The sequence below is a fragment of the Narcine bancroftii genome, chromosome 11 (assembly GCF_036971445.1).
Source record: "Narcine bancroftii isolate sNarBan1 chromosome 11, sNarBan1.hap1, whole genome shotgun sequence".
NCBI lineage: Eukaryota > Metazoa > Chordata > Chondrichthyes > Torpediniformes > Narcinidae > Narcine > Narcine bancroftii.
This window is the reverse complement of record NC_091479.1, coordinates 98,544,625-98,568,194: the sequence shown is the minus strand read 5'-3', so window position 1 is coordinate 98,568,194 and position 23,570 is coordinate 98,544,625. Positions and strand designations below refer to the sequence as shown.

Genomic DNA, 23,570 nt, shown 5'->3' with positions numbered 1-23,570 from the left:
TGATTAAACTTTTTGACAAGGTGACTGATCTCTTGGTTTTTTTTTCCACACTGGACTTTTTCAAAGACAAAAATGCATTGCCGATATTTCGGGGCTGAGCCCTTCTTCAAGGAAAGGTCAGGAAAGGCGGAAGCAGGATGTATCAGAAAGTCTCAGAATTCAAACAATGGGGGAGAAATCCAGACCAACAAAAGGTGTTAATTGGATATGATAAGGGACTAGGTGAGAATTTATCATGTCTGTGCAAAAGGATACAGGGAAAGGAGAGACTATGGGGAAAAAGTGGGTGGGGGGGATGTTTTTAACGAAAGCCAGAGAAGTTGATATTAACGCCATCCGGTTGGAGGGTGCCCATTTGGAAGATGAAGTGTTTTTCCTCCAATTTACGGATGGTCAATAATAAGAGGCTGGTGGAAGATATGACTGCGCACATTTGTTCATGATCTTCAAATCAAGGGAATGCCTTCTCTTGGTAGAAACATCTCTTTTTACATTATCTAAAGCAACTGTGATTTTGTTCCTCCTTCCCAACTCTCCTCCCATCCTATTTTATTCAAGAAGAAAAATCTCAACCTCCAGCCTAATCTTAAAGCCGAAATCCTTTCCACAGAACCTGGATCTAGAGAGCACTGTCCAAGCCCTTAGACTCAGGATGTTGTGCAGAACAATGTAAACCTACTCCACAATCTAGCCCAGTGGTTCTCAACCTATTTCTTTCCACTCACATGCCACTTTAAGTAATCCCTATGCCATTGGTGCTCTGTGATTAGTAAGGGATTGCTTAAGGTGGGATGTGAGTGGGAAGGGAAGGTTGAGAATCCCTGCTCTGGACCCAATTGTTACTGAAATATTTTGTTTGAGAAAAATTGACTTTGGCCCATTTCCTTTGGAGTTATGAAACCGTGCACATAACGAGTCAATTAGGTACAATGGTTTTCAAACCTTTTCTTTCCATTAAATACCACCTTAAGCAATCCCTTACTAATCACAGAGCATTTATGGCATCTTCTTCTTTGGCTTGGCTTCGCGGACGAAGATTTATGGAGGGGGTAAATGTCCATGTCAGCTGCAGGCTCGTTTGTGGCTGACAAGTCCGATGCGGGACAGCAGACACGGTTGCAGCGGTTGCAGGGGAAAATTGGTTGGTTGGGGTTGGGTGTTGGGTTTTTCCTCCTTTGCCTTTTGTCAGTGAGGTGGGCTCTGCGGTCTTCTTCAAAGGAGGTTGCTGCCCGCCGAACTGTGAGGCGCCAAGATGCACGGTTTGAGGCGATATCAGCCCACTGGCGGTGGTCAATGTGGCAGGCACCAAGAGATTTCTTTAGGCAGTCCTTGTACCTTTTCTTTGGTGCACCTCTGTCACGGTGGCCAGTGGAGAGCTCGCCATATAACACGATCTTGGGAAGGCGATGGTCCTCCATTCTGGAGACGTGACCTACCCAGCGCAGTTGGATCTTCAGCAGCGTGGACTCGATGCTTAAAGTGGTATGTGAGTGGAAAGAAAAAAGGTTGAGAACCAATGATCTAACCCTTCTCTGCCTCACAGCCCAAAACTCTCCAGTTTTTTTTACATCCATATGCCTACCTAAAAGTTTTAAAAATGTTCATATTGTTCCACCCTCCACCACCACCCCTGCCAATCCTGGTAACTATTGAGTCCATTTTATTTGCTCTTTCAGGCTGTCCCAAATTATGTCCATATAAATGAGCACCTTGCGCCCTTCACTCCAGCATACCAGACAAATTAGAGTGAAACATTGACACTCAGTGACTCTGAAGGGACTCCCTTTTGCTTCTCTTTCTGCCTAACTGTAAGGTGATACTAACAGCAACTCCTTGTCTACCTCAGGGCAGGCAGAAGGCAATTTTGTGTAATATTACATGTTCTGTACTATTACATGGCAATAAAGGAATCTTAAAAACTGGTTCAGCTGCAACTAATGTTATGATGTGATGTTCCTTAGTTTCTTTTAAATGCTCACAGTAAAATGAACTGTGTCACACAATGTGAGCCTAGGCCATTAATAAAAATAGGTTCCATTCCAGTGCACGGAATTAAAATTATTCATTCCTTGAAAAAAAGTGTCGACGATCAGAGATGTTTCCCTGGTTTATACTGTTTAGAAGGATGCCATTTAATTTTGATTTACTTTGCTAGCTTTTGCAAGTTTTTGTCGGGTTTATCTGTCCGGATCTACGAGCTTAATGATGGCAATTCAGTGATACGGTTTAATTGTCTGATTGTAACAACAATTCTTACAGCAGAATCACTTGTTAAATAGTTGACAATGGGCTACTTGTGGAGAGAAGAGAATCATATGAATTAAGTCATTTGCTTTGAATCTCTGTATTTTCCATATTTTATCAGAGATGTATTGGTAAGCTGGAGGGAGACTTGCTGCAGTTGGACAGGCTCTGCGGATGATGCTGTGCCAAGTGGAGGCTAGATTGGTGTTGGCTAATTAGGCTCGGATGTGATGTCAGGGGAGAGGTAGAAGGGAACTGGCAGACGTGCACTTCTAAATTGCCTTGCGCAACCTCAGGGTGCTTGTGAGGTGTTGCAGTATCAATTGTATGGTGGAAGAAATGAAAATATACATGTGAATTGGAACCAAGGGAGACATCCGGTGCTGTCTGCAAGGAGCTTGTATGTCCTCCCTGTGACCTGCCTGGGTTTTACCCCACCCTCCAAAATGCACAGGTTGTAGGCTAATTAGGTGTAACTGGGCAGCATGGGTTTCAATGAGGGTTTCAATGACTGGAATCAGGTTCTACCATGCTGTGAATAAAATTTTCAAAAATGATGTTATAAGTCTCAAAAAGTAGCCATGATGAGATTATTTCCATCACACAAATCAGGTAGAAACTCCATATACATTACTGGTTATTCCAGACATCCTGCCTGAAAAAAAAATTCTCGTAGTCCTAAGTGTTTTCTTTTGTGGTAGCATTTCATATATAATAGGCCTAAAAATCAAAAACGAGTTGAAACAAATATTGGTTAAGCTCTGGAATCCAACCTTAATCAAACATTGGATTTTGCAACATCTCACTGTGATTTTGCTTCGACGCATATTTATTTCATGAAACAAGATTTATTTCATGAAACACGTTTTGTTCAATTCCTGTGGTATTGAAATGCTAAGACCATTTAGATTCACAATTCAATTTCATAAGGTCCATCTTCTTGTGTGAGCAACTTGCAAAAACTAAGCCAATTATTTCATTTACTTTCCAAACCCTTGGCAAACATTCTTTAGTTAAGGACAAACTGAAATTCATATTGGATTCAGCCTGTGGATACGTCTACAATGGTTGGTAACCACTATTTTACTTCAGCAAAGATGTCATAATTATGAGGATTGTTTAATAATCAGGATAAACTGGGTAAACCAAAGACACGAGGCTAACAAATCTACTTCAGCATCTGAAGTATTGAAGTAGGTGAAGAAAAGATTTTCCTTTCCACATATATGTTCTCAGCAAGGTTCTTTGCCATATTCCAGCAAAGTCAGGTGGCACAGTTAGCATAGCAGATCGCGCATTGCTCTTATAGCCCTAGCGACCTGGGTTCGAATCAGGTGCTGTTTGTAAGGAGTTTCTGTGTTCCAAATACAGGATGTTGTGCAGACCTATGTAAACCTATTCCACAGAGGGGGTGAAACGGTTAGCACAGTTATATTTAAATCCTGTGTTGTCTGTAAGGAGTTTGTGCATTTTCCTGGTGTCTGCATGGGTTTCTCCCCGGGGCTCCAGTTTCCTCCCATTATTTGAAACATACCAGGGGTTGTAGGTTAATTGGGTGTAAATTTGGCAGCATGGGCTCGAGGGCCAAAATGGCCTTTTACCGTGCTGTATGTCTGAAAAAAAAACAAATCCTGCCCTATCTCACAGCTGTAACCCTTCATTTTTCCATGTGCCTATTGTACTAGCCACCACCACAGTGCATTCCATGCACTACGCACACATAACTCTCTGGAAAAGTAAAATGGATCTGTCATCTCCCCTGAACTTTCCTCCACTCATCTTAAACTAATGTCCTCCGTTATTTGCTATTTGGTCACTCTCGGAAACAGGTGCTGGCTGTCGACCCTCATAATCTTATATAGCTCTATTTCCCAGAATGCAACAAGGTGGCATAGTTAGTGTTGCGGTTAGCACGACTTTATTACAGAGCCAGCGACCTGGGTTCGAATCTGGCACTGTCTGTTTGTGCCTCCTCCCCGCGTATGCATACTTTGCTTCCTGGTGCCCTGGTTTCTTCCCAGCCCTCAAAATGTACAGGGTCGTAGGTCAATTTGGTGTAATTGGGTGGTACGGGCTCATGGGCAGTTACTGTGCTGTATGTCTCAATTTAAAGCATTTCCCCACATTTAAATCCCTCATTGGAAGCCCTGTTTGATGTTGTTACTACCTTTGTTGAGGACAGTTAATTAAAAACCATCACTATCCTTCTGTTGCAAAAAAAACACACGCAATTTTCATTTCCAATTTGTCCCCTTGTTCTTCAAAAGTCCAATCTGAGCCAATCATGTACTCAGATCGGTGCTAGCAAAGTGATGATATTTTATTTGGGACCATTTAATGATGAAACTCTATTGTATAGCATGAAGAATTATGATAGAAAGATCAAATTCGCTGAGGTGAAAACCAGCAGTGTTGTAACTCACTGGCAGGTACTTCCAGTCAAGTCAAGTTTATTGTCATCTGATTGCACAAGTACAACCCAATGAATCAGCATTCTCCGATTGGTCCTCAGTACAATACACAAGACATGGGACAACACAGTTAATGTAGACGTGGGACATTTAGCGCAGCAGTTAGCGCAATGTTGTTGCAGCACCAACAATCTGAGTCGAATCCCGCACTGTCTGTAAGGACTCTGTACATTCTCCCCATCTGGATTTCCTCTGGGCACTCTGGTTTCCTCCCACCATTCAAAACATATCAGGTTTATAGGTCAATTGGGTGTAATGGGGTGACACAGGCTCGAGGGCCAGAAAGGGCCTGTTGCAGTGCTGTATCTCTAAATTTAAATATTACACGCATACACACAAAGAATACATAGACAGGACAAGAATTTATATGTACAAAAAAATAAATATTGTTTGTAAATTTGAGAGTCTCGGATGTTTAGAGTGAGCAGTTTCTTTGGTCGTTCAACATTCTCACTGCCCGTGGGAAGAAGCTGTTCCTCAGCCTGGTGGCGCTGGCTCTAATACTCCTGTATCTCTTTCCAGGCAGTTCATGGGGTGTGCCCACATGTTGCTTTTCACTCAGCTGCTCTTATTACCCTTTGCACAGCTTACCATGTTAAGACTGGTACCTGCGAGGTAGTGGCCCTGCACCGATGCTGCAATAAGAACAAAATCGAAGAGAGGTCTCAGACAGTGAAGTGCTCCTGTTTTCCGGGACAAGTTGCAGGAACAACACGAGCCACTCCTTCTTGTGTGGATGGTAGGTTTGCTTCTGCCCTTTTTACAGCCAAATCTGTGGTACGAGACCAGGGAGAAATGGTCAAAACTCCTCTGGCTGTGTTCCCTTAGAATGAATGTCAAACTGCGTTCCGTCTCATTTATAACCTGGCCTCCTGCACAACCAGTTGGATTAGAATTGTCTTTTGCATTCACCAGGATAATTAGTTTTGCAATAAAAGAAATGTAATGAAAATTAATTCAATAATAATGTTCAGATGGAATACCCATTAAACATTTTTTAAAGGAATTACTCCCTTATGTAGTAAAACCCCTGGTGTTCAGAATTCAAGCAACCAGCAAATAAAAATCCGTACATTAGACTTGTCTGGTGAGCAGAAATCAAAGGTAGCAGATATGTTTTAGGTAGGCATTGTAAGAGTAAATCTCAAGCAACCGGAAAATACACTTATCTGACATCTACCAATTCCCATAGGTGCCGGATACCAGGGGTTTTACAATAGTTTAAGGATTCTGGATTTTTTAAACCGATTATAACCATGCATTGGATTGACTGCGTGATGGCTGATGCATTGCACTGCTGTTCATTTACAAAGTGACCAATCAGCTTCTCAGGTTCATGTACTTATGTTATCCCTTATCCCATAATCTCTTCACCCATAAGAAGTTTCAATCAACCGTGCTCCAGTCTCAGGACTGTTAGTGGGGGGGAGGGGGGGTGGGTAGAGTGGTTAGCGCAATGCCAGCAACTCAGGTTTGAATCTGGCGCTGTACATTCTCCCTGTGACTGCGTGGGTTTCCTCCAAGTACACTGCTTTCCACCCACCTTCCAAACATGTACTGGGTTTGTCAGTCAATTGGTGTATTTGGGTGGCACGGGGTTGTGGACAGGAAGGGCCTGTTACCATCCTGTGTGCCTAAATTTAATTTAAATTTAGCTCCAGATTTGCAATCCTCTGTGTGAGGTGTGATTCCTGACATCTGACCTGACAGCCCAACTCCAGTGTTAAGGTAACAATCTGGTCTCATTCAGCAATGGAAATGCTTCCTCTTTAGAGTTCCTCATCATTTAAAAGAGCTCTCAGATCACACCTCAATCTTCTGAACCCATCAGTTCAGAAGCAAGAAAAGATATGTCAAGGAAATTGTCGAGCCAGGTGTAGATCATTTGAGTCGACTTTACTGTGTAATAATATCAAGCCTGAACTTTTCAATTTACCCAACTCTCCCATCCTTCATTCAGTGACCTAAAATTTGGTGATTTCAATCTTGAGTGCTCAGCTTTTAAAGAGAAGAATTTGATCCTGATTTCAGTCTTAAAGTGTCACCCACACATTCTAATGTGACAGAACCCAATTCTTGACTGAGTAGCCAAGTGAACAAACTCTCAACATCTGCTTTGTCAAGCTTTTTGGGATATAATTTATTTTCAATGAGCAGGGCAGCACAGTTAGTGTAGCGGTTAGCACAATGCTGTTGTAGCGCCAGCACCTGGGGTTTGAATCCCATGCAGTCTGTAAGGGGTTTGTATGTTCTCCCTGTGTCCACATGTGGGCCTTCCCCGGAAGGCTCTGGTTTCCTCTCACTGTTTAAAACGTGTAATTGGGTGGGAGCCAAAAGCGCCTAAATTTAAAATTAAATCATCTCTCATTCTCAAAAAAGACGAAGCCTCTCATTGCATTTCTAGGAGGGCACCAAAAAGTAATGCCAGAACATTAGAAGGAAAATAAATGTAACGTAACAATAACGTGGTGTAGGTTTTTGTCTGGCATCCTGAGGGAAAATAAGTAATACATTTTTACTTGTTTTTCTTGTTGAACTAGCGTCAATAGTTTTACAGAAATGGTGGTGTCAAATGCAGCCATGCCTTGAAGGAGAAGTATGCAAGGTGCTGCCAGATCGTACTGGTTGGAGTTGTGCTTCTGGAAATAAAGTCAAGACAACCAAGGTGAGTCAAACATCTGCTTTCTTTTCAACCAGAGAATATTTAAATTTCAGTGTGTGGCTATCATAGAAGGTGATGTTTTAGGACTGCCTGTTTCACTGTACAATTGAACTTTAACTTGAACTGCATTTGTACCACAGCTGCTGGTTGGAGATTGGTAGGGGTTCCAGCCAGGTAATGCTCCATTGTCACCACCTCGCTGGAACTCCGATTCTCCTGCCCAGGCGAGATCTCCGCAGGTGGCAGTTCGGACAACTATCTGAACTAAATGAACTCCAGGTAGGTTTGCAAAATGACTGAGCTCAATAAGGTAGTGCTTTGTGATTGCTGTTGACCTTTATGCTCTGTGTCCTGGGTTCAAAGCCAATGAGAATAGATTGGTTAAAAGCTTCCTCTCTGACAACTGAATATGTTTGCACTGTCCGATCCAGGACTTGAAGGGTGCAAAGATTTATTGTTGTTCTTTTTATTTGAAGATGAATGAAATATTTGATGGACATCCAGGACATTCATTCCTTACAGGGAACAGCATTAGAACAGATGAACTTAGCAGTGATCCATTTGCTATTTGTGGGATTTTGCTGTATACCAATTCGGTATTGTTTGGTAAACCCAACACCCATGGCACTTCAAAAGTAATATTGAAGTTGAAGGATTAGTTATAGGGACTTGATTAACAATTGAAATATTTGCAGAGAAAACAAGAAGAAACCAGGGGTAGCTCTAGTGAGCTGAGTTCAATCATGACCTCTAATACTGTTTGCGTGGAGTTTGCATGTTCTCACTGTGACCCGGTGGATTTCCACCAGTCTCCTCCCACATCACATTGGGTGGCATGGTTAGCACAATGCTCTTACAAAGCTGGTGGCCCGGATTTGAATCTGACTCTGTCTCTAAGGAGTTTGTACATTCTTCCTCTGTCTGCGTGGGTTTCCTCTGGGTGCTCCAGTTTCCTCCCACTGTTCAACAGTTCAATTGGGTGTAATTGGTTGAAAGGGCCTGCTTCCATGCTCTGTCTCTAAATTCTATATTACAAAACATGAAAACAAAAGGTGTGGGATTCTAGATTAAGTGACTGCTGTAAAATCTCCCTAATATGTAGATGAGGAGTAGAAACCTGGGCAGCAGATGGTTGATAGGAACATGGGGAAAATAAAATGGGTTGGGAGCAGATGAATGTAAAAGTGGATGTTGGATGGTCAGCACTGATTCAGCGGGATGAAGAGCTCTCTTCTGCGCTGCATCTCTCTGTGACTTTAAGAGTTCGTGAGACCATTGTGCTTGATGTAGTCGGTGTGAAATGCAACAAAGCTTTTAACAAATTACAAACATGACTTTGACCAATTCATACGTGGGGAGACTTTTGACCGATTCGTACATGGAAGACTAGTGGAAAATGTAAAGTCATATAATATCCAAAAGTGGTTCATTGTCAGGGAGCACAAAATAATGGTTGGCTGGTGGTTCAGGCTGATTCCAGAGGGGTTCATGGGATTTAGTACTCTGGTACATATTGAAGGCATGACAAAGAAATTTTAAGATGGTACGAAAACTTGTGGCGTAGTTGACAGTGAGGAAGAAAAGGTTAGTTTGCAGGGAGGGCCAGGCGGTTTGATCAACTCGGCAGTTAAACAACAAATGGAATATAATGGTGAGGCAATGCACTTAAAAGATCTGTGGAGCCTTCAGTCTGCTTCTGTTTCTAAATTCTTAATTTCTTATGTCTGGCTTCTAAAGTATAAGGTGTTCATGGCAATGACGGTGTACCGATGGATGCAATCTCTGGATCCTACTCTATAGTTCTTACAGAAGCAATCATAATGCATTCACCTCTGTGCCCCAACATGCACAGACCACGTCATGTCTGAATAGGGCATCTTGTGCAGTTGCTTTTTATTGCGCTTCATTGCTATCCTTGCTTTAGCTTAATGCATTACCTCAGCATTTGAGCAGTCAGGCAGGTTAAATTTCATGGCATATGACAAATGACCCTGCCTCCACATGCATAAAGCATTCACCTATTAGGATGTGTCCTCAGTGGGATTCCAGAGAAATTAGCAGGTTTACGGAATGGTTTCTTATTTACCAAGTACAGCCAGCTGCATCAGTGAATTTTACACAGACATAAATCCTATATGATCTTTTTAATTAATTGTAAATAGCTACTATAATTATTTATCGCATTATCTACCACATACAATTAAATCACTTCTGATATGAGTGTCACCGGGTGTCGAGAGTTTCTTAGAGAGAGTCAAAGAGGAAAGTCAGACAAGGAAGGATGGTATTTCCATCGCTGAATGAGTATTAGGGATGGCATGTGGATTGATGATGGGATAGTTTACAGATGTGAAACTTACCTTAATCTCTGACTCAGCAATCTGCGAGTGAAATCTCACCAAAGGCAAACTGCAGAAAATATTAAATGTTGAAAGAAACGTGAACACGTTTAGGCTATTTTTTTGTCCCTCTGTATTCCTGCAAAATCCTATCTGAAAACCCATGCCTCTACCCTCTGAAACTTTATGATGGAGTGGCTGGGAGGAGATTTTGGGGTTGCTGGAATTTGCGGCAGAAGCAGGGGAGTTTTATGCCATTGCCCGTTGGCAGAAGTATTGGTTTCTCAGATTTATTGTTCCTTTTGGGTTTGAGAATCTGAAACCAACAGTGTTGGAAGAAATCAGTGGATCACCAGGATTGACACAGGTTCTCCTTTTGCTCCACGGATGGTGAGTTTTTTTTCTCGTTCCAGGTTCCAGTAGCTACCATCTTTTCTGCCTTCAATTGCAGAATAAAAAAATCAACAAGAGCTGTGTATTCATGGTGAGGTGTGGGAGGGAGATCTAGCATCATTGCCCTCCTGGTTACACTTTCCCAATGATGCAAATCAACTTCCCTTTGTCTGACACCTGCTAATTAACTGCCTCTGTCTGCCATCAATCACCACTGCCTGGCCTTCAAACCTCCACCCTGTCCACATTGTATCGGCCATCTCCCCTCTGCAGTCTCAATCTTGATGGCAGTTCTTATTCTCTCACCAAATGCTGCTCTTCCCATAGAATTTCTCAGGCAGATTGTTTGTTAATACAAATAAGTCATCCAGACATTAGCCTGTGCTTCTATTGCTCGAATCGGTTTCCAGCAGGACTTTAGAAATTTGGTCTTTGCTAAGCAAGGTATACATAATTGAAAAATAATTGTACAGAAGAAGCATGTTTGAACCAAAGGGAGAGAAGAAATCTGATTGTAGTAAATACACAAAGAACTGTAGAAACTCAGCAGGTCCCGCTGCGACCAAAGGAGGCAAATGTCTACACCCAATGTTTCAGGTTCGAAATGTTGGCTGTTTATCTTTTTTTCCTATGGATACCCTTTCTCTTCCATGCTCTATAATACATCAGAAGCAGGGGCCCGAATCAGCCAATTTGTCCTTTGAGTGAAGCATGAAAGTCTGCAGACGCTGTGATTGTAGTAAAAACAGACCGATATGCTGGAGGAGCTCAGCTGGTCTTTTCAGTGCCTATAAGAGACAAAGATATATTGCCAACATTTTGGGCCTGAGCCCTTCTTCAAGGAAGAAGCAGAATAAGCTAGAAGCAGGAAGTCCTTTGAGCCTAGCCTGAAGTTCTCCAAGATCATGGGCAATCAGTGACGTTTTCTGCTTTTCTCCCCATATCCCCGATTCCCTTCATAGTCCAGAAATTGATCTCAGTTTTGATTCAACGCAATAGTCCTGCTGGGCAGAGAGTTTCAAAGATTCATCATCCTCTATAAAACCATCCAAACCAGTTTAACACTTTGGGATGTTTAACAAATACTAAAGGTGTTATTTAAATACAAGTTGTTGGTAAAGACTATATTCTATCAGTGATAGAAGAGTGGGATGTGCAGACCCCACTCTCAACATTTCCATCATTAGTTTTCAGGAGGTTTAACAAAGAACTTAAGGTGTGAAAGCAATGAGGGGTGGGTCAGGGAATAGGAAAGAAAACCCCAAATTTGTGTGGATCAGCATTGGGTTACACTTATTTTCATTCTACCTAGCACAGCCTCATCATGGCCCATTCAGAATGGGCCATTCTGCGCTGCCTCAATGAATGGGAGCCTTGAATGTGGGATCATGTCAATCACTCCTTTGTATGCCCATTCGGAGAACTCATAAGTGCTGTCATTGATGTCTGAAGTGTTATCACAACTTTTTCTTTGTAGGGTACTGTTGAGTTCAAGATTCATGGTTGCTTTATTGCCAGATATGAAACATTTTATCACATGAAATTGCCTTCTGCAGATAAAGAGTTGAGTGAGAGAAAAAGGGAAGCAAAAGAGGGACCCTTCAGAGTCAATGAGTGTTCGTGGATTGGCCCGCAGTGCTCCCGCGGCCTCTGCAGCCACACGGGTTCCTGTTCAATTCATTGACAACCCGAGTTCCAGATCCAAACCTTAGGAAGCCTTCAGTGCCTGAGGCCCTTTGGGAGCCCTTCTTGCCCTCAGTACCCTCTGATGCCTGGTTTCCATGAACCAGCCTGTAGCTCTTTCATATCCATGCACTGACAATTAAGAATCAGAACTAAATTAATATTAAATGTGTGTCGTTGAGGTGAAATAGTTTTTGATAAATATACAGGCCTCCATCCAAATCCTTTGATAAAACATTGGCGTTCTGAAATAATCCCTCTTCCTATTCTTCTCTTTTTATGTTTTTGACTGTTTCTCCTTCATTTCTCAAATACTGGTATGCTGGTACTGTTGCCCATAGCCTTCTAATACCTGGCCCAATTGCATTGTTAACATAAAATTATCTGCAAGCTGTAGATATTCGAATGATTGGGAGTTGAGGAAGTTGAAGCGGACCAAGGCTGGTCGAGTATTCCCTTTTGGATAATGATTGCTGACGTTCAACATTTCCCTTTCTTCTGAAAGCTCACTGTAAAATCCTAAAGAATCTGCTTGGATCCTAGTGTACAACTCCATCTAATCCTGACTGAGGAGTTGCTCAGATGTGACAAGCTCATTTGCACGTTTGAAGCATAAAAGCCTGACTTCTAACCCTGTGGTGTAAATAATTATTGACCAGAACTCAGGCTACAACCCCACTTGTACTTATGCTGTCTACTTTACAAAACATTCTGCAAAATCAATAACTATTATTGACAGTTCAAATACATTACATCAGTGATCATGTAATTGAAGACAAGATTGCCCATCAGTTGTAGGCTATTGAGTTCTTTCAGTGAAGATATCTTTGAGCTCATGTTGTGCTGGTTAAATTTTCACCACAGACTTCTCCGTAGCAGGAGAAGTGTTGCCTTCCATCCTCTATATCCTTTTTAATACAAGGCCGTTCTGACCATGCCCTGTAGCTGAGATATATCCCAGCCTTCAATTACAAGAAGGCTTAGTCATCACAAGAATTTAATTTAGCTTTGTGCAGGTTGGTCCCCAGATGGCAACCGTTGTTTAAACTTGGAACGATCCATTAAGTGCAGGCATAATAACTAACATTTCATCTGCTACATAACCCTCACTTAGTTTCAAGCCTCATTGAGTATATGTTTCAGAAGCTGGCCAGACAATAATGAGCAGAGTGAATGAAATAAATGGTAGAAAAATGTTAATACTGTACCTACTTATCTTGCGCTTTGTGCCTCCCTCTGATTGTATAGAAAGTTTTTAACCATTAGGTGCTGCTAGAGCACCAATGAGATTTTAAGTAGAATAAAAACCCTGGTATCCGGCACCTATGGGGATTGGTAAGTGTATTTTCCAGTTGCTTAAGACACAAGAGAAACTTGTCCGTGAACTACTCTTTGCAGACGATGCCGCTTTAGTTGCCCATTCAGAGCCAGCTCTTCAGCGCTTGACGTCCTGCTTTGCGGAAACTGCCAAAATGTTTGGCCTGGAAGTCAGCCTGAAGAAAACGGAGGTCCTCCATCAGCCAGCTCCCCACCATGACTACCAGCCCCCCCACAACTCCATCAGGCACACAAAACTCAAAACAGTCAACCAGTTTACCTATCTCGGCTGCACCATTTCATCAGATGCAAGGATCGACAATGAGATAGACAACAGACTCGCCAAGGCAAATAGCGCCTTTGGAAGACTACACAAAAGAGTCTGGAAAAACAACCAACTGAAAAACCTCACAAAGATAAGCGTATACAGAGCCGTTGTCATACCCACACTCCTGTTCGGCTCCGAATCATGGGTCCTCTACCGGCACCACCTACGGCTCCTAGAACACTTCCACCAGCGTTGTCTCCGCTCCATCCTCAACATCCATTGGAGCGCTTTCATCCCTAACGTCGAAGTACTCGAGATGGCAGAGGTCGACAGCATCGAGTCCACGCTGCTGAAGATCCAGCTGCGCTGGATGGGTCACGTCTCCAGAATGGAGGACCATCGCCTTCCCAAGATCGTGTTATATGGCGAGCTCTCCACTGGCCACCGTGACAGAGGTGCACCAAAGAAAAGGTACAAGGACTGCCTAAAGAAATCTCTTGGTGCCTGCCACATTGACCACCGCCAGTGGGCTGATAACACCTCAAACCGTGCATCTTGGCGCCTCACAGTTTGGCGGGCAGCAACCTCCTTTGAAGAAGACCGCAGAGCCCACCTCACTGACAAAAGGCAAAGGAGGAAAGACCCAACACCCAACCCCAACCAACTAATTTTCCCCTGCAACCGCTGCAACCGTGTCTGCCTGTCCCGCATCGGACTTGTCAGCCACAAACGAGCCTGCAGCTGACGTGGACTTTTTACCCCCTCCATAAATCTTCGTCCGCGAAGCCAAGCCAAAGAAGAAGAAGACTTACTCATAGAATGCCCAATTAATACACCTGCATTAAGATGTCACAAACAGAGTTGTGGGGACCTGGAATGCCTTGCCAGGGATGGTGGTGGAGGCTGAAACATTCGGGACATTTAAAAGGCTCTTACACGGATGATTATCCTTTACTTCCTAAGGATGCTGCATGACCTGCAGAATCACCTCAGCAAGTTCGTGCGCTGCAGGCAAAACTGTATTCTCAGCTGGAAGTGAACCTAGGTCTAAGAAATGAAAAGCAACAAAAATATGTGATCTTAATTTCAAAAGTTCAGATCTTCTGTTTGAAATATTGTTTCCAGGTATGATACATAACTTTGTTTCACTTCCATGAGTTGGAGGCTTTTTTCCAGGTCAATGTTGATGTTGGGGATTAGATGGTGAGATAGCCTGCTCATTTTGCTCCCTCACTTTACCCTTCCCTCTCTATTCACAGAGCCACCTCTCTCTCCCCGCCCCCCCCCTCCCGGTTGCTAATGTGCCCTTTCTCCCTTATCCACCTATTAATTCTTGAATGTGAGCCTGTACTCCTCCCCCCACACCATTTTATCCAAGCACATGCCAACATTTTGCTCATACCTTAATGATGCGCTCAGGCCAGAAACTTTGGTGATATCTCTTTATCTTTGGGATATAAAGTACGGTGACCTGCTGAGCTTTTCCAGCATTGTGTTTTTTACGTTTGATTGTTGTCATAGCTGCTCATTGATATTTTTTCTGGCCAATTGTGGTGAAAGCTTTTCTTTTTTTTTAAATTTTTTATTTTTCACACCATAAATCACAATAGCCATGATATACACTTTTTCTTTTCCACACATTTACAGTGACTTTTTCTCCCTCCCCCCTCCCTCCTCCCAAGCCACCCCCCCACCCCCCCCCCCTCTCATCCATTTTAGGTAGGTGAAAGCTTTTCAGCGAAAATGTTACTTCATGGGCGGGATGGTTAGAGTAGCAGTTAATGCAACACTGTTACAGCACCAGCGACCAGGGTTTTGAATCCAGCGCTGTCTGTAATGAGTTTGTACGTTCTCCCTGCGTCTGTGTGGATTTCCTCCAAGTACTCTGATTTCCTCCAATTGTTCAAAACATACTGGGTTGTAGGTTAATTGGGTGCTGTGGGCTGAAAGTGTCTGGTACTGTGCTGTATGTTGAAATTTACATGATGTAAATCATCCCATTGCTCTAATGGAAATTTTTTATTTAAATATCTTGTAACGAAATGTGGTGGTGGTGAAACTGACCCTCTGCGTGGCCGAACCAAGTCTCCGGCTCCTGAACCCAGAATTCAGGCAGTTTCACGGCTATAGCGCTGATCCCAGGCTCGTTCATGATGGGTTCAAAGACGTTTGAACCAGCCAGGGTCTCCAATTGTAGCGGCGGCTACATTGCTCCTGCAATAACACACACAACCAGACGGGTTGAGTAGTGAGTAGACTAGTTTATTGCAGGCTGCTGGACTGCACTTATACTCCCAGCCCGGACCTGGCTGAGAACCGTTCTGGAGTGCGCTGATGTCACCCGGGCGTCACGTGGTCCCCCAGCGCAGGTTTCTGAGCCCTGCGCTGGAAGAAAGGGAAACCCCTGATGGCGCCATTTTGACCAGCTGCCCTGCCGTGTGTCTTATAAGTAGGGCCAATTCACCTGCCTTGTGGTGAGCCACCACAATCTCCTATTACTGACTTGTTCCTTCTGGTGTCATTCCCTCCCTGTCTAAATTTCTACTCTGTTCTGAAAGGCAGATATGTCTTCTGCCAACAAGACCTTCTTCTGGTCAACCTGATAACTTATGTGATAGTGAAGCCAAGAAAGATTGCAGATGTTGGATTCTGGAACAGAAAAACTCACTGGGTTAAGCAACATCTGTGGAAGCAAAAGGTGTAAGTCAGTCCTGATGCTGGGTCTCGACCCGAAATGCCAACACTCCTCTCACTTCTGTAGATGCTGCTCGACCAGCTGAGTTCTTCCTGCATTCTCTTTTTAGTAGTAAAACACGAAAGATGGCAGACACAGTAGTGATGTCCTTGGTTGTTTTTAGTCCTTGGATTACAATTGGTTATGCTCTAGAGGCTTTTAGCTTAAGGAGAGGGAAGACACTTAAAAGAGACCTGGTGGGCAAGTTTACAGCCAGAGAGTCATCTGTCTTTGAAATGATCTGCTCGAGGGTAAAATCATAGAAGTGGATAAAATCATAATGCTCAAAAGCCAAATGGATAGATATGAGGATTGGAAGGGTTTAGAAGGGTGTCGTGTTAGGAAGAGTATCAGGTTCTGTGGGTTCTCAGAGAGATGAGCCTGAACACGAGTGTTTCAATCACAGGTAACTTTATTGAACACACAGGAGACAAACAGAGGAGAACGTCAAACGATACTCAATTATTATACTACTAAACAACTATACAGACATTCACATCAGATCCAGGTTGGACTCCAATACCAGAGGCTGCCTATACTCTACACGTTCACCAACGTGTACACACTCTACAGACAGAGACTTTCACATACATTCCCAGTTCCCTGTACCAATGGGAGAGTGGTTCTCTGAAAGCACTGATCTATTGCAGTAGTATGGCTCAGCTTAAGTGTAGTGCACACCCTACCTGCGACGCTTCCAGCGATATCCACAGTAGTGGCCTGGTGTGGACCGACGTCTGGGGCCACGAGGCAGAGAGGAAGAATGTGCTATGCGCTGATGTTATAAACAGTCCTAATCTGTGCGTCTAGCCAATAATGACCCTAGGTAATTTAAATGAGCCAAAGCAACGGTGGCCGGAATCCAACCTTGATTGTTAGGTGATGTGAATAAGGGAGGACACGTGACCAGCCACAATCCACAGTATTCTAGACCATGTATTTCTCCACAATCCACATATAACAAAGGGTACACACCATATGTAGGCAAATGGTCGACATGGACAAGTTGACAAAGGGCCTGCTCTGTGATCTCAGACTATGACTGTATTTTGTTGCTTTATAGTCTCATTGTAACTCATGCTGTGTGCTGATTAAAGATATTGCGTCAAATAATTTGTAGATCTTGAGAGTAATTTTTAATCATGGCTCAAATAATCAATAAGGAACATTAATTTTTAAATGTTGTTATACAGCAGTATTACAAGTAGGGTGATTTTCAGAATCTGTTGTAGATGAGTTTTCAAATTGTTGCAGTCACCTTCAGATCAATTTATCCCAGGTTTTATTCCAGGCAACCAAGAGTCACAGAGCATGGGAAAAGGCCATTTGGCCCATTGAGTGGGTGCTGGCCACCAGACAGCCATTTGAATTGAATTGCCATGCTTTACTGTCACGTGTACCGAGATGTAGTAAAAAGCTTTGCTTTGCATGTTATCCAGGAAGTCAACTCATGCAGCAGGGAGTGCCATCGTGACAAATAAACCGACAAATGTGAAGGATGTAGTCTTACAAGAAATAATTGCAGGGTATAGAGAATAGTACAGCTATAAAACAGTGCAAAAGCATTAGCTTTTGCCAGTGAGAGATCCATTTTAGAGTGTGCTAACAGCAGGAAAGTAATTGTCCATGAATCTGGAGGTTTGTGCTTTGAAGTTCATGTATCTACTGACCCACTGAAGGGGGGTGGGGAAGAGAATGTGACCAGGGTGGGGATTTACACAAACCTTTTATTAACTCATTTTAATTATCCCCACCAGATCTATCAACTCATTTCAGATTCTAACTCTCACCTGCATAAAAGAAAAAAATTCAGGACTAATTAGTCGACCAACCGGCATAACTGCTGGTCAGGTCACATCTGTGGGAAGAGACTTTTGACCCCTTATCAACAACAGAGAGGATGATATAGTGTGTGTGTGTGTGTGTGTGTGTGTGTGTGTGTGGGGGGGGGGGAATTGTTGTCTCAGATAGTGTAAAACAGGGTGAGAATGGGGATATTCTTTAAACAAGAGGGTGACACGCTTAGTGTAGCAGTTAGAGGAATGTTGTTACAGTGCCTGCAATCCTGATTGAATCCAGCGCTGTTTGTAAAGAGTTTGTCGGCTCCCTTGTCTGCGTGGGTTTCCTCCGGGTGCTCGGTTTCCTTCCATGCTTCAAAACTTAAGAGGATTGTAGTTTGAATGAATGTTATTTGGTGTCATGGACTCTTGGGCCAGGAGGGCCTGTTACTGTGGTGTACGTCTAAATTTATAATGTAAAGATTATCTGATCAATGAGTGAATGGGAGAAGTTAGAAAGTCAAAACAGAGCCAAGAGTTTAAATAAGATTGAATTTAATTTAATCCTTCTAGGACTGGGCTGTGCCATGTTTTCCTGGAGATGTTTAACAATAAGGGAGATCCAAGCCCCACTGCGCTAAAGCACAATGAATAATGCCATGACATGCATCCCAGATGCAAAACTTGTCTGAAGCTTCTGGTGATATTTCTGCAAAAGCATTATTTCATCAGGAAGCGGTTACAAATGTGGATTAATTCTGGATTAGACTGTTTTCACTTGAATAGTTCTTTAAACCAACTGTTCTGGATAGAGTTCTAATGCAGTGATTGTGATTAGTGCAGATGAGAAATGGCCTGGATGTGAAGGGTTCAAGTTCAAGTTTATTATTAACTGACTGTACATATATCATCAGATGGAACAGCATTTCTCCAGACCATGGTGCACAAGCATACACAGGATACAGCACATAGTAATCATATATATTCATAAAGATAAATCTTGAAATAAAAATATATAAATATTTTTGAGCCGTTCAGCTCTGTGACCCTAAAACCAATGCTATGCAATGAAGTTTCCAAACATGGAAATGCAGGTCTCTGATGTGATTAGACTAAGAAAGATGGATTGAAACATAACTGAATGGGGTTAACAACAATTTGCCATTGATGGCTCTCCTACAGTCACAGTTCTTGCTCTTCAACTTCGTTACTATGATATGTTGTTATCACAAACTACCATTAATACGTATCCACTTACTGAAAGCAGACAGCGGTGACTGCAGAGAGATCATTAACAGCTTGTTTTTGTCATCACAACATGTTGTTACATTGCCCATAGTTGTTTGAAACTAGGCCGAGATCAAACAGCGCAGATACTGCCGAGCGTAGCGTCTTGAAGCAGGCGTCTAAAGTCAGCTTCCATTCCTACTCCAGTTGAAAGCAATCAGGTTTTCGTTAGATAATTTGTGGGAAAGAATCGTTGAATACAGGAAAGCTGATTAGATGTTATTTGAATGAGGATTTGCAGATTAATGATTTGGGAGAGAACTTGCCATCGTACCCTAGTTTGCCTTGCAAATTGCCCTCTAGAATGGTTTCTGCCATAGTTAGACTGTCTGCTTGTCACTCCTGGTGAACACTTGTATGAAGTCTGTGACTTTTACAATTAGCTAATGAATTCTAGCCAATAAACTGTCCCCCACCAAAAATAAAATGGCCAGTCATTCGGGGCTGTGCATTTTTTTCTCAGGATGTGTTGGTGCAGGAAGCTGGTTGAGGCAATGCATTTGTCTCTGTGTGAGCCACGTGCCAATGCAACATGGATGCAAAAATTCACCTGATTAGCAATGCCAAATATGCTCTAGAACACATGCATTGTGCTGTGATCCAGCAAGCTTACCTCTACTGATCAGGAAGGAATTTCTGCCAAGAAGGTATTTGCCATCACTTTTTCAAGCCTTCATGGAAGGCCAGGAATCTCGGGGGCAGAGAGCAATCTTGGAGAAATATTGCAGGCAGACAGCTTGAGGGAAAAGAACTCTGGGAATATTTCTATTTAACTGTAAATTATGTTGACATGATTGAAAAATAGCTTGTTACTAAGGGCAGTCAAGAGATATCCAATAAGGTGACAAAGAATTTGTCTGCTATCTTATTAGCCAGAGGCCATGTAAACTTGTCAAAGTATGAAAATAAGATATTTGGAAGCAGAAATTACTCAATCAGAGTTGATGACTCAGCCTTCAGTAACATGGCTGGCATTGGTGGGGGACTGACCTGAATCTACAGGTCTACATTAATCCTCAAAATGGATTAATTGGTTGACACCGACTAGCAGCACAGCTATTGGTTTGTTCCATAGTTAAAAAGTAATTTTCTTAAAATATACGAACTCCTAATTAAAAAAGGACATTTATAGTTTCCCTATATATTTTAGTCATCAGTGTGGCATCTTCATCTGGTGACAAAGACAGCAAACAATTTCTCCAATGAAGTAAATGGTTTTCCTCAGTAAATGGAAAATATTCTCTTTGAAGCTTCCTTCATGCACAGGTAAAATGATTTAAAATAAAAGGTTACAGTCAGGGACACAATATTGGAAAGATGTTTGCTTTCTTAAGAGACGGTCATACTTTGGTTATTGCAATCATCCACCAGTGATCCAGTCTAACTAATGGCAGGTTGTGAATTCAACAAATCCAATCGATTGTGGTCTAACATCAAATAAAAATGCTCAGAGATGGTGAAAACTTGGCAAAAACCCCCCAGTTTCGTTGGTGTTCTTTGGGTAATGGCATTGAGCACTCCTACTAAAGTCTGGCCTTAGGAATAAATGAGTATAGTTTTATAAATATCTGGGCCATTCATATTTATGAAACTATTTATTTATTTGTATATATGAATATTAATCCTGCATATGTATTGTTTGCCTGTATGTGAGTTATGTCTGCGTGGTTTGCACTGAGGACCGGAGAACGCTGTTTTGTCGGGTTGTGCTTGTGCAATCACCTGACAAAAAAACTTGACTTGACTTCATTTGAGCACTGCAAGCTTGACCTTTAATGCTTTGTTATATGACCTGGGAGGTCATAGAAATTCCTGGTCATGAAATGCAGGGAATGGAAACACATTTGTGGCAATATTATTTTTATTTGTTTGAGTGCTGTGGGCCTCTAATCTTGCAAAATGTTTGCACTCAGTGCATTTGCTGGGATTGGACAATAATTCATATTGTCAGCAGAAAATTGAAGAGGTTATAGATGACCATTATATGCTACCTCCGAGATTCTATAATACATTCTGAAATGTCCCCAGGAGATTCCATCTGGATCCATGTCCTTATTTTAGGAAGGTCAATCTAAAGAGTGCAAATAAAGAGAAGCGATGAGTTACAGATGTTGCTCCATCTGTTCACACATCCACAGGTCAATTCAGCTCCTTAGTTGATGATTTTGTTTACTCTTTCATTGGAAATTGGAAACAACTTGGCCATCCTGTGATCGGTCTCCTTGGAGACTGAACACATATGGACCAAATTGGAAGGGCGTAATGTGTGGTTAAATGTAAAGCTCATCTCTTTTCTGAACTATTTGAGTAATCACAGAGCTTTGCTGACCCTTTGCGTCTCCCTTCTCGGGATTCTATGGGTTGACTGGTTTCTTCAAGTGGACTTTAACCTTCTGTTGATGTTTGTTCTCAGGTGACGCGATAGTTGACGAGGAAGGTTGGCTGCGATTTGAAGACCCTCTCCTTATCTCACTTGTTGAATCCTGTTCTTCATACACCACCCTGCTGCAAGTTCCCAGACGGGATGACCTGGGAATCATTCACTTGAGCTTAGACATGACAATAGGCAGAGCGCTTAATGATGCAAGAGAGAAAAATCAAGCAAGTAAGAAATCTCCAAGGATCTGGAAACTGTTTTTTTCCCAGTCTCCCACTTCTTAATGGGATGTACAAAGGAGATGGACTCACCACTCCATATCTGAGTATGGCCCCTTTGTTCCAAAATGTTATTCACAGCAGGCAGGCCTCTCTCTCTCTCTCTCTCTCGATCGTAATACTGCAGCCATGTTCATCTTCAAACGCATCTGAACAGACGGTTCATTTTTTTTGTGTAGGAACAAGCAAGTGGATTCCTTGGGCCAGTGTGTAAAGCGGAGATGTCCTAAATATCATTGCTGCCTGACTGTGCGCTTCCCAAGACTTTGCTGCAGTCTCAGGCCTCTTGTGGTGTGCTAAACTTTAAAAAAAAAATTCAAATCGCAGGGAAGCTTTTGGTTTTCGTGGTTCGGATTTCTCTTTCGTTATAGAGGCAATTACATTATGGTAAATGTGTATAAACTGCATTCTGCTATTGAAAGTAAATGCTTTTCCATATACATGAATTGTACAAAACAGGTATTGCAGAAACTTCTGACACAACTGCAATATTTCTGTTCTTCGGCAAACGAACAACTACAGTTCCAAACTATTTTAATAATTTTAGTGTACTGAAATATGTGCTCTGCCACTAAATTACGTCTTAATTTAGTTTAAGTTGTTAAATAGAGGTACCATTTTGAAACTGTTAGAGATATTTTACATTATCAACATAATATTGATAACCTAAATCATGCTTTGTAACATTTGGTTTGCTTGTACTAAGCCTTAGCAATTATGTTTATTATTGTATCCTTATCTTTGTTTGAAATACTCAGCGTTATGATTTGATGTGACAAATCCTTAAAAGATCTTATTTAATGATAAAGATTTCTCTGTACTCTGCAAAACATAAAGAGATTCACCACAGATGGGGAAGACATGGAGCAGGTGTTAAACTCAGTGATGCTGTAACATGTAGCACAGTTTCTGAAACTTTTTTAAAAAATTGTTTTGTTTCTGGAATTGTGTAAATCTTTGTTTTCAGTGTAAACAGTAAAATAAAATACAAGTAGCAAAAATGTACCTAATTTTGACCATTAATAAGATTGTGGCTCACAATAAGAGTGTAAATGTTATTTTATTTCTTACTTGATCAGTGGACATAGACATGAAGATCATGATACCCCTGTGAAGGTTTTATAATCTATTCTCAATGGAATTACTTCATGTTTAGTATTAGAACATTACAGCACAGTACAGTGTCCCTTTGGTCCACAATATTGTGCCAACCTATACAAACCTACTCAACAATCTAAACCCTACTTCACACCCACACCCATTTCCCATGTGCCTATGTGTCTTTAAAATGCCCCGATTGTACCAGTCTCCGCCACCACCCCTGGCATTGCATTCCAGGCTCCATGTGTAGAAAAAAAACCTCACCCCGGATGTCTCCCCTAAAGTTTCCTCCCTTCACCTTAAACAGATGTCCTTTGGTATTTACTGATATTATATATTGACACTGGGATGGGAAAGAGTGATTGAGAGATGGTTTTGGAGCTGGTGACCCAAGAAATATTTATCTAAAACTAATCATTTTCCACCTTCCTCATAATCTGTCATCTCTCAGGAGAGGCAATTAAACTAAATTAAACTAAGGAGATGGAGAAGTATCAGAAAAAACAATGGGGAAAGGGCAGAGGAAGAAGACTTGCTGGATCCTCTCATGTGGATTAAAATGCTTCTTTGTGTTAGGACCATTCTTTGATTTATAAAATTTTTTAGATATACAGCATGGTAACAGGCCCTTTTGGCCC

General features: G+C 42.1%; 1 protein-coding gene across 9 annotated transcripts in view; it reads left to right on the top strand.

Annotated features, from left to right (window-relative positions):
- LOC138746189 (chemokine-like protein TAFA-2) overlaps window positions 1-22,821 on the top strand; it is a 266,704-nt gene extending 243,883 nt beyond the window's left edge. For 7 of the 9 annotated variants that reach the window (XR_011346780.1, XR_011346781.1, XR_011346782.1 and 4 more), the window contains 4 exons: window positions 5,302-5,454; window positions 7,256-7,380; window positions 7,518-7,656; window positions 21,590-22,821. Coding sequence is in view for 1 of the 9 variants with exons in the window: in XM_069904188.1 (XP_069760289.1) it covers window positions 5,302-5,454; window positions 7,256-7,380; window positions 21,590-21,601 (290 nt within the window). In the remaining 8 variants the exon portion in view is untranslated. The remainder of the gene's footprint in view (window positions 1-5,301; window positions 5,455-7,255; window positions 7,381-7,517; window positions 7,657-21,589) is intronic. The other 2 variants (XR_011346783.1, XM_069904188.1) reach the window with 2 other exon arrangements.
- Window positions 22,822-23,570: the final 749 nt, after the last annotated feature.